The sequence below is a fragment of the Pteropus alecto genome, unplaced genomic scaffold (genome assembly GCF_000325575.1).
Source record: "Pteropus alecto unplaced genomic scaffold, ASM32557v1 scaffold86, whole genome shotgun sequence".
Lineage (NCBI taxonomy): Eukaryota > Metazoa > Chordata > Mammalia > Chiroptera > Pteropodidae > Pteropus > Pteropus alecto.
The window spans coordinates 16,895,180-16,912,222 of NW_006442109.1; the positions used below are offsets into that span (position 1 = coordinate 16,895,180).

At 31.6% G+C, this 17,043-nt stretch overlaps 1 protein-coding gene across 4 annotated transcripts in view; it reads left to right on the plus strand.

Annotated features, from left to right (window-relative positions):
* ZNF280D (zinc finger protein 280D) overlaps window positions 1–17,043 on the plus strand; it is a 238,466-nt gene that overhangs the window by 209,334 nt on the left and 12,089 nt on the right. For all 4 annotated transcript variants that reach the window (XM_015595951.2, XM_015595952.2, XM_006920333.3 and 1 more), the window contains one exon: window positions 9,028–9,073. In XM_015595951.2, the coding sequence (XP_015451437.1) occupies window positions 9,028–9,073 (46 nt within the window). The remainder of the gene's footprint in view (window positions 1–9,027; window positions 9,074–17,043) is intronic.

Sequence of the window (17,043 nt, forward strand, 5' to 3'; positions counted from 1 at the left end):
TATATATATAAATGATTGGCATGTAGGAAGCACTATACAAGTGTTAAAGTTATCATCGTCACTATTATTATATTACTACTATTCATGATTTTATTTCTGCCTGTATTTTGTTCACATAGAATTACTCTAATCTTCAGCCTATTTTTCATTCTAACCTTCTCATATCACTTTTACGGGTCATTTACAGGTCATTTGTGTAAACTTTCCTTAACTAATCCAGTATATCTTTCTTTAGAGTTATTTTGGAGTCACATTCTTAGTCATACCATTAGATTTCTGATATCTAAAGCTCACTAAACCTAAATTTTTAGGGAATGTCTGTGACTGCGCCTAGGTTCATTTTAGTCGTAACTGTTTTTCATAAATAGTATAAATAGTATTTTTCCCTAAATTATACTGCCTTATATTGATCATATTGTGGTTCATTTAATACTTTCAGTCCACCTCTCTGATTTTGAAGACCTGCAGCCTTACTGTAATTGTTTCATTTTTGACCACATGGAAGAGCTTATTCTCATCTACAAAATTGGAGAGGCTACAGTGTATATCCATTTCTATATCATTTCCTGAAATATAGGAACCTATATTTAATAGGTTAAAACATTTTTTTAATCCTCTCCACTGAAAAATATCTTTATCCATATCATTGTGTGAAGTATGGTGTTTGAAATGAATGCTCCTTTGAAATAAAGCAGTCAGGTTTAAATCCTAGTTGTATGTCCAACCAGCTCTATAGCCTTGAGAAAATTACTTAACCTTGCTGAGCCTCATCTTCCTCATCAGTGAAAGGTATGTAATATTTCCTTGCAGAGTGGCTGTAAGAAATAGAGATAATGGAAATTAAATTATTAATTTAAATAACATTAGTTAAATAATTAGGATTATGTAAATAATTAACTAAAATCACTTAACACTGACAAAACTTTTTGACAAGCCTGACAAGAAGTAGTCACTCAATGAATGCATGCTTTTTTTTTTTGTCATCATTGCTGCTCCAGCTGCTTCTGCTGTTGCTAATGCTACTACTGTTACTGTTCCTGCTGCTGCTCCAGCTGTTATTGCTGTTACTACTATTATTACTGCTATTCCTGATTACTGGAGATCCTGGGTATTACATATCAGTGGAATCCTCTCATCACTGAGAGTTTTAGTGACAGTCTATCTGCACTATGGTTATTTGTAATTTTGGCTTATGGTTCACAGGTTTTGCAATACATTCTTCTAAACTGCTGGATGGATGCCATATTATTGCAGTGCTTCAATGTCATCTCGTGTAGTTCTCTAATGTCAGAATTGTATGTTCTGACTTTTCATATCTAATGACTATGAATGAACACCCTTGTTGAAAACTAGTTCGTATTCCTCTCTGTTTAGGAGGAAAACATTCCTTTTGAGGTTACAGAATTCCTTCTTTAAAGAAAACTTTTTATTGCCATGCATTCATTTCTACTAATCTTGGCTACTTATCCAATGCTAAGTTTATGAAAATGTATAATTGTTCTAGTTAACAATAGTAAAGTAGCTGGTTTTTTTAAAGACCTTTGAATTGATTTTTTAAAATCTGCTTTTCTCAGAAGTTAAGAGAGATCGTAGTTCAGTAATGGAATTGCTCTTTTCTATCTGTTTCTCCCTTAACTATATTTTCCCCTTCCTCTGTCTTCTTCAGTATATGTACCTGAATAGATTAATTATAATATAGAATAAAAATTAAGTTATAAGTTTTGAAGGTTCATTTTCTTAACAAAAATTTAAGAATAGAAAGATATTTCCCTCTAGCCTATCTTCAGAGCATAAACATCAGTAACTTGAGCTTGGAAACCTAGGCTACTTAACGAGTTGTCTATTTTATTGATTGAATCAAATGTCCTGAAAGCCACAGTTTGAAAATGATTTCAAAAGTTGACTTAGTTCTCTCTGAGTTCCAAGTTTGTTCTAAGCAAAGTACAATGGAAGGACACTGAAGTCAAAATATCAGATTTCAAGACTCTCTTCTCACTCATTTTATGGTCAGGTTACTTCAACTTCTTCATCTGTGAAATGAGATTGAAAATAATATTTGTATTATTGTTTTGAAGATTTAAAAGAGATGTAAAATATATTTACAGATAAAAATTTATATGTATTATAGTTTATTAAATTCCCCTAATTTAAAGAGTACTAGGAAGAAATGAAATGGAAAAATGACTTTCCTTGGAACTGAGTTTCTCTCTAGTATTTCAGAATGGCTACTGGGTTTTATACTTATCACCAGTAGTAACTACATGGCTCTTTCATAGTCTGATATAGATAGCCTTTCTATTTATTCACTGACACTGAACATTAATTCTCTACTCTCTGTGTGCAAGACTCTGTGTCAAGTGCTGGAAAGAGAAACTTTGATAAGACATAGCTCATGCCCCCAAGGTAATTACAGAATAAGGCAGTCAGAAATGTAGACATCTAATCCACATCTTCATAAGGCCACACAGTAAACTGATTTCATAATCAGTTAAACCGCCAACACCATGTATATATTACATTATGTAAGTAAATCTTTAGCAACTGTAAAATCATTTTTCCTTTGCAAAGTGGATGCAACATATTTGCCTCTGGTATGTAACTGAAAATTAGTAGGTAAGATCTGTGTGTCAAAACATGCTGGTTTCTGGCAGTTTGGACATCTATCTGCCTTTGATATCTGGTAAGCAAAAACCCTTGAGAGACCCGGTGAAATGGAAGAATAAATAATTAGTGTAGTCCTTCACTTAAGACAAACTGTACCAATTTCTATTAGTAATTCTGAGGTTATTACCATTTTTTTCAGTCTCCTGGTCCTGGTAGTTGCTTGAAGAGTATAAATAAGTATCCAGGGCTTAATTCAATTCAAAATTTTAAATAAAATAGAGCCTTAGTCTGGCTTTAAAGTCTTCTGCCTGACTTTTTGCTTCACATTTTTGTAGACAAATATTTTGTTTCCTTGATTCCTTTTCTCTATCTTCACTGAGTTCTTCTATCTATAATGATTTATTTTGCTCCATCTTCCCTAATTTTAGATGACCAAATGTATATCTGGCATTTTCACCATAAATGTCTTTGCCATAGACATGTTTGTTGCAAGAATTTTTGCATAACTAATTGACTTTAAGGCAGTTGTGCCATATAAAAGATAAAAGAACTAGTTGACAGTTGTTTGTTTGGTTTCAACTAGTTGACTGGTTTCATTTCTCCATTGATGCAATACTCCCATTTTTATATTATATAAATATTAGCCCTCAAATCGTCTATACATGAGGAGTAGATGATAGGGCGGTCTTAAAATAGTATATGATAACAATTACATATATTGACTTGATAGAAAATACGGTGCTAAAACTTAATGGAAGTGTAAAATAAGAGTGTGTCAAGCCAGATTGCATACTATACTAGAAAATGGTAACATTATCAGTTTGTAAATCCCTCAGTGAACAAGTCATTCTTTTCACCTGTTAAAACTAAAAGTTCACCAAGCTATGGCTTAATGGGTTTATTACTTTAGCATAAAAGAGGCAGTAGTAATTCACAATCTTCAATGGCATTAATTACTGATTCTTCAGTTAATTTAAACACAACAGCTTGTTATCCAATGCCATCTTTACCAAATTTATTATGCTCTCTCCAAAAAAGAAATGGTTATATGATTCCTGATGAGTATAAGTTGATTTTATTTTATTTTTTTACAGCAAAATTGCCTCATGGCCAGTTAGTTATGCAGCAAAATGTTTGCCCAAAAATCTTATGGCAGACATGTCAATGACAAAGATATTTATGGCAAAAGTAACTAGAATCGATCAAATCATGCCCAGGTGTTCAGAAATGGGTAGATCATTTTATACTAGAGCAAGTAGGGCTTGTCCTAACAGAAGTAGACCAGCAATGAAAATAAATGTCTAATGTATTGTGTTTGAGGGTGGGGGGAAGTATAGCAGAAAAAAAATCTCAAAACATTGAAAATAAGTTCTAGACAGTAAGAGTAATTCCTAGCTCTACCCATGACAATCAGTAGCTAACATTTATTGAGCATGTACAATGTGCCATACACTTTTCTAAGTGTTTTAGCAACCCATTTAATTCTCACAAACTAATGAATGAGGTATGCACTGTTATTGTGCCAATTTTATGGATGAAACAACTGAGGCACGGATAAGTAGTTTACCAAGGTCACATAGCTGTTAAGTGAAGAGCCTTAATTTAAATTATGGAAGTCTGTCTTCACAGACTAAAAGTACTATATTCCTTCTCTGGTTGTACTTGTGATTCCAAGTGTAATTCCTGTTTTGTTTATAAGTGGCTGAGGAACTAAATGGGACTGAGCTTCAGTGTGAAGACCCTCTGTTTTTAATGAAGGATAGGCAGCAACTGACAAAATTATACTACTGAGACCAGAACCTAGCCTTCCAATCTTATAACAGTATTACTATGATATATGGGTAATAGAACATTTCAGTAAACAATGGCATAAATTGGTCTGTTAGTAAGGTTAATTTGGCAATGATACTTAGCATGTTTTAGAGTAGAAAACATCTAGAGGCAGAGAAATCAGTTAAGCTTTTTTACTTCTCCTGACATGATTATTAGGGAGCCTGATTCACAGAAGAACTAGCTATGAAGAAGTACATTGGAAATTTGAAGTAGAACTGTAATCTTGGTCCTGTTGCTTAGTGTGTTTATTACTTTAGCATTTTTAGGCCTTATATTTTCTCATCTACAAGATAGAGAAAATTAGATAATCTCTTGGAATTTAGAGGTCTAATCTAATACACACTATGATAGTTCTGAATTGAATTACTGATTGAAAAATAATAAATTATAATAAAAATGGAGGAGTCATGCTCTAGATGATGATTTTGGGGTTATCTATATTCAAGTTGGCATTGGGCCTAAGGATGAGATATACAAGACTGAGCAGGTCTGAGTGGTAACTATTCCCATATGAATATTCTAAAGGCACACAAAATCAATATGTCCAAAACCGAATTCATTTTTCCTGCAAAATATGCTTTTTCTCTCCTCGTAAATCCCTTTCTTAGTTAATGGCATTGCCGTTCCCTTGCTACTCAAGGTAGACATTTTTTGGTGGGGAGGGGAGGTCTTATTTGTTCTCCTCATATACATTTATCCAGTTGGTACTTATATTCTACTATATATTTTATCATCTGCCTAAACTTCCTCTTCTCCTTGACAGTGCTACTGCTTTACTTGAGACAAGTCATTAACTGTCTCTTACGTGGACTCCCTTACTAGAGCTTATCCTCCTCTAATATTGCCTTTCTCTTTCTGATGCACAAATCTGATCATACTTTCCCATCAGCCTTAGAATAAAGTTCTTAGCATAAACACTTTAACCTAGAAATGAAGATTTTTCCCGAAGTGTCCTTTGCTATCTCTTTAGTTGCATCTTTAAGTTATTCTTTTTTGTTCCCTACATACCAGTCATATGAGACAACTTGGTATCATATCATTGCCATCTTGTTTTATACTTCTTTGCCTTTCCTCTGCTTTGAATCTCCTTCCCCTGCTTTGCTGACTCTTGACTCAAACCAAGTTCACTATAGTGTCTTCACTGCTTCCTTGCCTCTTTCACCTTCATAGTGGCTTAGTGGTTTATACAGCCACTGAGTCATTCGATGTCTCTTTTCTAAACACTTTGCACAATACTGTAAACATTTGCTTCAATGTGTGTTTCCTTGACAGTGAACTTCTTGAAAGGAGGGACTGTGTCGTAACTTTGGATGCAGCTCTTAGCATGGTACCTGATGTATGTGCAACCCGATGAATGTTTAGCTCAGTTACCCTTTCCATGCATAATACCTATTAACACTTCTCAGAACAAATAATTAGAAATGGTGCACTAAATATTTTGCTATTATTAGTATGATAATTAGTATCTTAAATTTAATCCTGAATGTCTAAGTGGAGAGTGTTGAGAACTGGATGATTTTACTACTGGCTTGTTGTACAATCTCTTTCCAGGTTTTTTAGTATTCTTACAAATATTCTTAAATTGAAGATTACATTTTCAAAACAAGCATTGAAATTTTTGGCTTTTAAATGTTATTGGAAAGAAAGAATGTGGCTTTTTAAGTTGTTTCAAAAGCCTAGTTTTATTTTCAAAGACTGAGTTCATGGGTTTAAACTTTTGCATGAGATATTTGTTAAATATAAGGAATTTTCTAACATGGAGAATTATAAAAGATAAAAATGGCTTGCCTTTAGAGATTATAGCATTTCTGTCTTTGAAATGATGTAAAATGATAGAAGCTGCCCTTTGCCTGGAGTGGTTTAGGTATTACATGTAGTCTTGAATTGGTCATCTGACCTGTAGAAAAATGTAAGTAGGGACATGTTGCAGTGTGAATGTAAACTTTAGAGGGAAAGGATTGTCCTCGAGAAATATACCAGAAGGATCTATTTCAGCAGGTTTAAATACAGAAAAAAAATTATTTGTGGACAATCTTGATCTCTAATGATTTGTTGTTGAAATTGATCACCAGTCAGTCCTGTTCTCTTTAACATTGAAATCTTAAATAGTGTTTGTTTTAAATGCTATACTATGTTTTTCTATAAAAAATTATTGCAACATTCACAGGTGAAAAGTTTATCTAATGACAGGTCATTAGCTCAGAACTTTGAGCTTAGCAAATTTCACTGTCTTCTGCCAAGCAATTGAATATCTCAAATGATGGCTATTTCAGCAGGTATCTTTAATGAATAAGAATTACAGGTAAGAACATTTTTTTCTTTTCCAAAAGGGTTAATGATATAGTAGTCATTGTGTATTATAATTTTTTAATCTTAAAGTTTGCTTTCGTATTTATAAAAATGTAGCGTATATTTTAGTGATGAATATATAACTCTGAAATTTTATATAGTGTGCTTTGCTAATTTTTTTTTAGACTTGTTTTTCTAAATGTTTTCACTGGTGATTACAATTCTGCTCCTTAAACAATACCAATATAGTTAAAGCCCAAATGAGATTGGGATGATAGGCCTCTTAATGCTGTTATCCCAATAACTTATTCTGTTCTCACTTACCAATGTCTTAGCCAGTAAAATGAAGAATGTCACCAACCCCCCCCCGGCAGTGATATTATAAGGACTCAATTTGCCCGATTGAAATTCAATAATAGTAACATATGCTTAATAACTTTCATTTTAATTGCTGCATAAAATCAATTTATTAGAATAGTCATATGTGAAAATCCTTTTATAAAATATTTTTAAACTACTTTGTGACCAATTTGTTTCAGTTTTTCAATTTTTGAGTTTAAGATTATTAAATGCTTAAAAATAAAAATAAAAACTTCATTCAGTATCTGTTTTTCATATCAGAATAATTTTCATGTTTTCTTACTACTATATACATGTTGCTCTTAAAACTATTATTTTCCCATATGAAATCATTAAATCAGTGAAGTGCTGTACATTTGCTATTTCATCTTTATTAATATTATTGTTCACTATTAAATACTTGAGAGACTTACAAATTCTTTAACTCTCAAATGCTTGACATTTGTGCATTTTGTTAATTTTTTGTGCAAATTTTATTCGTTTAAATTGTAGTAAATTAGTTCTAATTATCGTAGTATACTACGAATATAGAGCTTCTACAAAAAAAGACATGCTCTATTTTAAATTGTTTGCAAGTTCATGAATAACTAAAATATAGATAAATAATTTTACACAGTTAAATTATTATTAATATCTAGAAAGGCATTAGCATTTAGTAGTCCTAATTTTTTAAATTTACCCTTAGAGAATGGATAAACAAGAGGTCTGTTTCCCAATTCTGTATTTCAAATACTAACTATGAGAGTAAGTCTTAGCATGGTTGATATTTCTATACTACTACATGCCTTCATTTATGTCCATGAAATTTAAGTTCACATAGTTGTTGCTTATGTTAAATGTTTTAATATTTAAGTTTAGCTATTAAACTTTCATAAAGTTGTAAAGCACTTAACTCTGTATTAATGTCATTTCAGATCAGATAACTACCCTAATTATGCAGATTAAAATTGAGTTTAATATATAATATCAGCAAATAATATTTAGTCATCAACAGTTTCTACAACAAAAATCTTTTGGAAAAGCTAGCTTTTATATTGATTATTTAAAGAAATTTTATAGATGGCATGTGCCTTCGTTAATGTGATAAGTTACAATTAGTATATTTTTAGAAATAAATTTAAAAGATTTATAGTTAATATTTGAGCTATGCTTATAAAGGTTTTTAAGAGAATATATTCTCCAAAATTCTAAGTTATCTGTGATTTTTATCACCTCTAGAGTAAGTTAATTATAATATATATTGAAATAACATCATACTGAATTTCACAATAGACAAAATATCTTCTCTCACTTTTTAAGTCCTATAATAGTCAATGCTGATGTATATTATATATATTAACCATATAGTCTTCTTTTATGTTTTAAATAATTCTTTTTTTGAAACTGTTTTATTATGTTATAGCTTTTACTTTAAATTGTGCTCAGCATAGAGAACATTTCTTTTATTTAATTTAATTTTTTTATTAGTTTCAAGTATACAGTAGATTGGTTAGACATTTATATAGTTTATAAAACGATCCCCATAATTGCTCTTTCTCTCCCCTGGCCGAACACCTAGCCATTACATTAATACTTAACTGCATTCCCTATGCCCTGCTCCCCATCCCCATGACCATCTATCAGCTACTAATTTGTACTTCTTTAACCCTTCACCCCTTTCTCCCAGCTCCCCAAACTCCCTCCTCTCTTTCCCGTCTTAAGTGCTCTCGTTTTTTTAGAAAAGAAAACACGTGTCTATTCATTTATTTAGCACATTCACTGAATCTGCTATTCTCATGTATTTTATGTTTTCCTTAAAATATTTACAGAGCTCATTTACTATTATAGTATAAAATGTACATAAGTTTAGATTTACATTTTAATTATTTTAAGCATGCAAAATGAACTGTCAGATTTTTCCATTTTAATTATAAAATATTCAATACTTATTTTGTTTTTAAGATTAAAAAATGAAGCTCCTGCTAAAGAACAAGAACCTGTGTCTGAGGTAAATTTTGTTTTATTTTATAACTCAAAGGTTTATACATTGGAAAGTATTGTCGACATAGTTTTTAAAACATTTTAATTCAATGTTTGTACATTAGTAACAATTATTGGCATGTTATCAGGAAGAAAGAACTGAGATTTTGTTTTCATTTGATAACAAAAATATCTAACCCTAAGTAAAATTGTAAGGTGAGTCCTTTTTTCTGACAAAGACATCATATACTTCATTGCCTGTTATTTTAGTTTAATGAAAATAAGTTTATGATTTAAAAAATGTGAAATCAGTAGAACTTCAAACATTTGGTACATTGGAAAATTACTCTTTCCAGATTTTTTAATTTTCTGGGGATTTAGACTGTCAAAAGAGTTAACTAATTTTTAAAATGGAAATATTTTGGATATATAGTAACTTTTTTTAAACTGTCTTAAACAGGCTCTGTAGATATACCACTCAAGATTATCAAATAAATGTTACTTACTGGGCAGTCTAATAGATGAGAAATTTCTAATTTCAAAAGTTAGAAATAATTTTGCTCTAGTACTTTCTTGATGTCAGTTTTTAAAATATTAATATTGCTTGTTTTTTTCTGAGTATAATTAAGTGAGGCAAGTTCAACATTTATATTTCAAATAGCATTTCTGTCTTATACAGTGAATAAGTGAATCCTAGGCAGAAATAGTAGCCTTCTTCTAAGCAGCTTTCTATTATATCAGAGAAAGTTTTCTTTTGTTTGAAAGGTTTTTAACTACAAATACATTTCTTTAATAGACATAGGATATTTTGATTAGCATTTTATTCTTGAGTGAAGTGGGTAGTTTGTGGTTTTTGAAAAATTGGTACATTTTATCTGAGATGTTGAATTTGTCTACATAGAGTTGTAATATTTTTTCATTCTTTTAAATGTCTGTGGGTTCTGCAGTGATAACCCTCTTTCATTCCTGATATTGATGGTTTTGGGGTTTTTTCCTAGTTTTTTTATATTTTACTTTTACATAGGTTATAATGATACAATACAGTGTTACTGTTTTTGCTTTAGTCAGTTATTTTTTAGAGCAATTAAACACTTTTCAAAATAATTTTACATTTACCTTCATTACTACCATTTCCAGCATTATTTATGTACCTCTTCTTTTCTGTCTAGTATCACATTCCTTTGGCCTAAATAACTTCCTTTGATATATCTTTTTATAGATTACTGATCATTAATTCTTCTATGCTGTTTTAATTAAAAAAATTTTTTTTTTCATTTTTGGAAGGTATTTTTTGGCTAACTATAGAACTCTACATTGACAGTTTTGTTGATTTCCTTCAGCAGTTTAAAAAAGTCATTTTATTGTCTTTTGGCATGCATATTTTCTGACAAGATTTCTTAACTGTAATTTTTATCTTCGTTTCTATGTATATATATAATATGTCATTTGGGGGGGGTTGCCCTCAAGATTTAATCTTTACTTTGTCTGCAGTCCTCATTAGTTTCAGCATGATATGTCTAAGTCTGATTGTTCCATTCATTTATACGTTTATCTCTTTGTGTATTCTTTTATTGCACTTAAGGTGATGTTCTCTGAGCTATTCTGTATCTTCTATTTCTGAGGTTCCAATTTCACATGTGTTATATCACTTGTTAGTCCCTGTTCTTAGATGCTATGTTCTGTTTCCACTCCCCATGCTACCTTCCCACCACCATACTCTTTTTTTTCCTTTGTATTTCAATTTGGGTAATTTCTTTCTGTTGACCTATTAACCTATCTTTCAGTTTTACTGATTTATTTTTCAGTTGTGACAGATCTGCCGATGCGCCCATCAAAGGCATTTTTCATCTCTGTGATTATGGTTTGTTTGCTTGCTTGCTTGTTTGTTTGTTTGTTTGTTTGTTTTTCTAGCATTTGCATTGATTCTTACAATTTCTGACCTTCTGCCAAAATTTCCATTCTGGTCATGCATGTTGTCCTTTTCTTTCTACCAAAGCATTTAACATATTAATCATAGTAATTTAAAATTTTCTGTCTGATGGTTCCAACAACTGAGTCATATCTGAGTCTGGTTCTGCAGATTGCTTTTTCTCCTGATAGCGCATTTTTCTCCCTCACTTTTCTGTGCATTGTATAATGTTTATTTGAAAGTGAGACACTATATGTAGGACTGAAATAAAAGTATTTATATCTGAAAATAGGTATACCTTTTTTTATGTTATATCATTAATTGGGACCACGTTTTACCGAGTTGACCTGGATTTTTATTTTCTTATTGCTATGGTTACCCTCAGTGTACCACCAGGTTCAATTTCTCAAGTATTAATTTGTGCTTGGGATGGGAGTTATATTGCTAGAGGTTTTTTTCTTAATGTCATTGCTCCACACTCAGCTTTATTCTTTCCCTGTAAGGCTGAGCCTCAGAAGGTGTCTCTTACTCTCTCTTTCTCTCCCCGTCTCCCTCTCCTTCTCCCTTTCCGTCTCCCTCACTCACATATCTCCATTCTTGCCTTTTTTCTAGCAGTTGTGCTGTTGCTTGTTATTTGATATTTGCTAGCCTGATGGTGGGTGGTGGGTGGTGGGGAGTGGGGTGATATTCTTTGTTGTCTTGGTTTAGCCTCACTCAAGATGGCTCAGTGTCCCTGGGTCTTGAAAATAGGAATTTTTCCTTCTGTCCCCCAGCCATAGTCAGTTCCTGTGCCTTGGGGGTGACAGAGTTTGCCTCTCATTTTTCCAAATATGAAAAGCCATAAATATGAAGAAAATGTATGAATCCATAATTTCATAACATCATCCATTGGTTTCCTGAGGCATTCATACTTGACTAGAATAAATCATCAAACTCTTACTTTCCATTTATTGCCCTGTTTGGTCTGTATCAAGTGAAACCAACCATTTCATACATAAACCAAATTTCTTAAGTTTATTTTTTGTTAAAAGAAAAACAGCTTGTGCTAAAAATTTAGCAGTCCCTAACTAGAGTTAAAGGAAGCCATATTGAATGGGAAAGACATATTGAACATTCTTGGCCCAGGTATTTCTTTCAAATATATATGTGATGTGAATAGTCCCTTGAGTAGACACAGGTATTTAAGTACACATGTGATAAGGTAGATAGCTTGAGTTAATAAGATTTTTATGAGATGCATTATAGTGGAATGAATGTTGTCTTGCCCCAGTAAAATTTTACTGTTATCACTTTTTCATTTGTATAGTTTTACATTTCCTTTTTGGAAATTAATTCCTTTCATTATTATACAGTGGCTTCTAAAATTTCCTCTTTTCTACTACTATGTATATTTTATACACTGCAACAGTACACTCCTTTTATTTCCTAACTCTGTATACCACAACTCTTCTTTAACCAGTCTGATGGTTAGTTATTTCATTATAATTAAGTAGGAGATAAGAGGAAGGAGATAGGTACAGGTGCCTTTCTCTTTCTTTGCTTCCTTCCTTAGCTTTTAGGGAACACTTGATAGCATGTTCTAGGAATCTTTGTATTGGGAAACAAAGATTAGTAAAATTATGTCCCTATTCTCAAGGTGGTCAGAATTTAGTAGGGCAATTAGACATGAAAGAATTGTAATCCAGTAAGAATAACTACTGTATTCCAAGTATATCAGGTATAGTAGGTATATACAGGAGTCCCTTCAGGATGACTTTATGATGTTTTTATATCTTTTTCTTAATATTTATCTCTCAATTTAAACATCAACATACATATCCAGATTAGAGGTTCCCTGTTATTTCATTAATGAAATGGCAAATTAGCTCTAGTTTATATTTCTATAAAACTACATGGGATTGATTCTCCATAAACAATTTCTAAGATGTTTGTTTATTTTTTGCTTTTGCTTTGTAACTTTTTCAGACAATTGAGAGTCTCAGTATTGGTAAAATTACTTTTTTTTTTTTAATCAAATTAAGAAGTTAAAAGGTTGTGCTAGAATGTTTATCGTAAAAACAGTTGTTCATCTGCCCTGCCCTTTTCCATCAAATTGTTAAGAGGTAGCCATTTAATTTGATCTAATATTTATCTTTATATTTTCTAAATAATAGAACCGTATTTTGTTTTCTTGATTTTTCATTTTGTTGACACCATGATTGACTTATTATAATTAAGAATTTTCTTTAGACTACCATCCCTGTTTTCCTTTGTCCCCCACCAGTGTCCCAGCCAGGAAAGGAATTAGAGTGAGGCAAGTGAGGCACACATCTTTGGTACAGAATTTATGGGGGCTCCAAAAATTCAGCAATCAGATAAATAATATTTTTTTCACTATTTTAAACAATCAAAATTAATTCAAATAATCAATGATGAACACAGTATCAAAATTTTAATTAAAGACAAGATCCAACCCTGTGCTTAGATGACCCTGAGTCATACACGTGGTGGTTGCAGGCACAACCAGGTAAATCTCTCCGTTGCCATTTCTTCTGACAGTCCTTGTTCAGTCATGAGAGAAGTTTACAAGTTGTTTTCATTGTCTATAGCTGCAATCCATAGTACTGCTAAGTAAAAGGGCAAATTTTATTTAATTACATATATATGTTTGCGTGATTTTTATAATATTATGAAGAGCAGTAAGGTAAGTAATATGAATTTTTTAATTAATATATTTGACTTTTCACATGAAATTTGACCAAATATCAAAATTTTCTGAAAAAATAATTTTACCAGGAAATTTTATACTTTCTTATCTTAAAACAGTTGTAGTTTACTATTTTCCACTTCTTTATATTGAAAACATTTTTTTCATTACTTTTCTTTTACCAAATTTGTCTGGAAACCTGGTGTGTAATTTTTTGTTATTTGTAATCATTGGTTTTTGTATTTTTCATCAAATGTTTATGTATATCTCATTGATAAATATTGTAATTTATATGAATTTTGTTAACTCATAAATTAATTTAATGTTATATTTAACCGAATGTATTAATTAAAATATATTTGAAATTTATATTAAAAATTCTTAAAAACAAACATGGCACCTAAGAAGCCAAGTGGTGCATTGTTCAGAAGAAAATCACATGTAGAAACTGATCGAATTATATAGGACAGTAACACATTTGGCTAGAAAAAAGTAATATTCCAGGTACTTAAAATGATGAAGTCTCTATTTGATACTACTAGAATACATTATTATAAAATCCTGAGTTAAATAATTTTCCTCTAATTGTGAGAAAACAATGAAAACAAAATTAGAAATTAAAAACTTTGGAAGCTACTAAACTTAAGTGTGAGCAAGAAAATAAGATGCCATTTGAAGTAAATTTTAATAATTTTTTTTATCATGGCCACCTACTTCTGATAAACTAAAAATGATTTTAATGGAGTATGGGCCCATCCAAGGACAAGAGATAGATTTTAGAGTATCTGTTTCAAATAATGGGCAAAGATTTTCAAAAGATTGGTCATTTTAAAAATGATCTAATGGTGAGTTGATTTATTGTAAATAGCTCATTTTTTCCAAAGAATCCTCGTCTTTATTTTGTTCACCATGCATACTTTTAAGCAATAATACAACTGAGTCAAATATTTGCAACTTAAAAAATGGTTTCAAATATTGGAAAAATTTGAACAGAAGTTATGATCACAAAATTCTGTATTTCATCATGATGGTTTTTAAAAATTGAAGTGTTTTAAAAGTCAAAAATCAATATATAAAAATATTGCATTTCTGTACACTAATAATGCACTATCAGACAGAGAAATGAAGAAAACCATCCATTTACAATTGCATCAAAAAGAATAAAATACTTAGGAGTAAATTTAACCAAAGAGATGAAAGATCTGTACACTGAAAACTAGAAGACATTAATGAAAGAAATTGAAGAAGACACGAGTAAATGGAAAGGCAGCCCAAGCTTATGAATTGGAAGAATTGAAATTGCTAAAAATTTAATTAGATACACATACAATATCAATAAATTGTAATATAAAAATAAGTATTATATTTGAGTCTTCTAACACTGGTTAACAAAGTGGTATTCAGGACTTTATTATAATACCAGGCAAAGTGGCATCCTATAAAATACGTTTCAGTAAGCTGAAGTTAATTTAAAATTATTAAAATTGAAAACAATAAAAAGAGAATTAGATTTTGAAAATATTATTGATGTTTGATTCCATTAAAGCCAGTAAAGTGATAATAAATTCTGGTTTTGGTAGAAATAAAATATTTAAACTTAGACTACTGTTGTGAGTTCAGTATACCAACTTTTCAATTTTTTAATTACTTTCTGGGTAGTATCCTTTTCCTAGGATTCTGGGAAAATGGCAAAGTAGGAAGCACCAGAAATCTCTCTCCTCAACTAGACAACAGTTGTACCAGCAGAATCTGCCTGATGTACGTATTTTGGAATTCTATATACTCTGCTGAAGGCTTGCAACTTCCAGGGAAAGATTTAGGCAGTAAATTGCATTTAACACAATAGCAGCTACCCATCACCCACCCTAGCAACATGGCAGGAAGCTGTGCATGTGGAACATCAGGAACATCTTGCCCACTGCCTATGGGAGCTAAGGTGGGCAAAAAGGACCATGTCCTCCAAATATTGGAGTCCTGTGCTCTTATCACTGATTGTTACTTCTTATCACAGAGTTACAGACAAAGAGCTGGAATGACTTCCAGGGGATTTAAAAAGACAGTGTTCCTCACTCCTATCTTTTATTTTTTGCTTTTTCCCCTTTCTGGAGCCAGACATTAAAGATTAGGACATTAAAAAACAACTGCATGTATGGGTGAAATTAGAAAGTGATTGCATATACTCAGGGAAAGACTCAGAAAAAACCTTAGAAGACCTTAAGTTTACAGCTTTGGATAGAGGCAGCCTATAACAATAGGAAAATGAATAAAAAATAATAGCAAACGCTTGGGAAGAAGAATCCAATTCTCAGAGTTACTACATTATTAAATTCAAATGTCTAGTATTCAGCAAAAAATCACAAGGCATACAAACAAACAGTCAAGTTTGGCCCATTCATTCAGAGAGGAAATAATCAGCATGAACTCTTGCTGAAAAAGACCAAATGACAGATATACTAGACAAAGATGTTAAAACAACTGTCTTAAATATGCCTAAAGAACTGACGGAATATGTGGGGAAAGTCAAGAAAACAATTTGTGAACAAAATGGAAGCCATAATAAAGAGAAGTCCTAAAAAAAAAAAAAAAGAAATTCTGGAGTTGAAAAATACAATAACCGAAAATAAAAACTTCACTAGAAGGATTCAAAGGCAAATTTGATCAGACAGAAGAAAGAATTAGCAAACTTGAAGATAGAACAATGGCAATAATATTGAGTTTGAGTAACAGAAAGAAAACATTAGAGAACTATGAACAGAGCCTAAGAGAGCTGTGGGACACCATCAAGCAGACGAATTTTCACATCATGGGAGTCCCAGAAGGAGGAGAGAGAGAAATGGGCAGAGAGGATATTTGAAGAAATGACTGAAAACTTCCCAAAGTTTGATGAAAGAAATGAAAATAAACATCCAAGAAACATAATGAACTTCAGGTAAGATGACATCAAAAAGACCCATACTAAGACACATTATAATCAGACTTTCAAAAGGTAAAGAGAGAATCTTGAAAGCAGCGATAGAGAAATGAATCACCACGTATAAGGGATCCTAAATAAGACTTTCAGATTTCTTATCAGAAACTTTGGAGGTCAGAAGGCAGTGGGCCAGTATATTTAGAGTGGTTAAAAAAAAACACAAAACCCTCAAGAACCCTATATCTGGCAAGCCTGTACTTCAAAAGTGGAGGAGAAATTAAGAGTCTCACATAAGCAAAATCTGAAGGAGCTTGTGATCACTAGACCTGCCCTGTGAGAAATACTCAAGGAAGAAATTGCAAGCTGAAATGAAAGGACACTACACACTAACTCAAAGCTGGATGGAGAAAGAAATAAAGATCTCAATAAAGCTAAGTACGTGGGCAGTTATGAAAGCTAGTACTGTTGTAACAATGGTTTGTAGCTGTACTA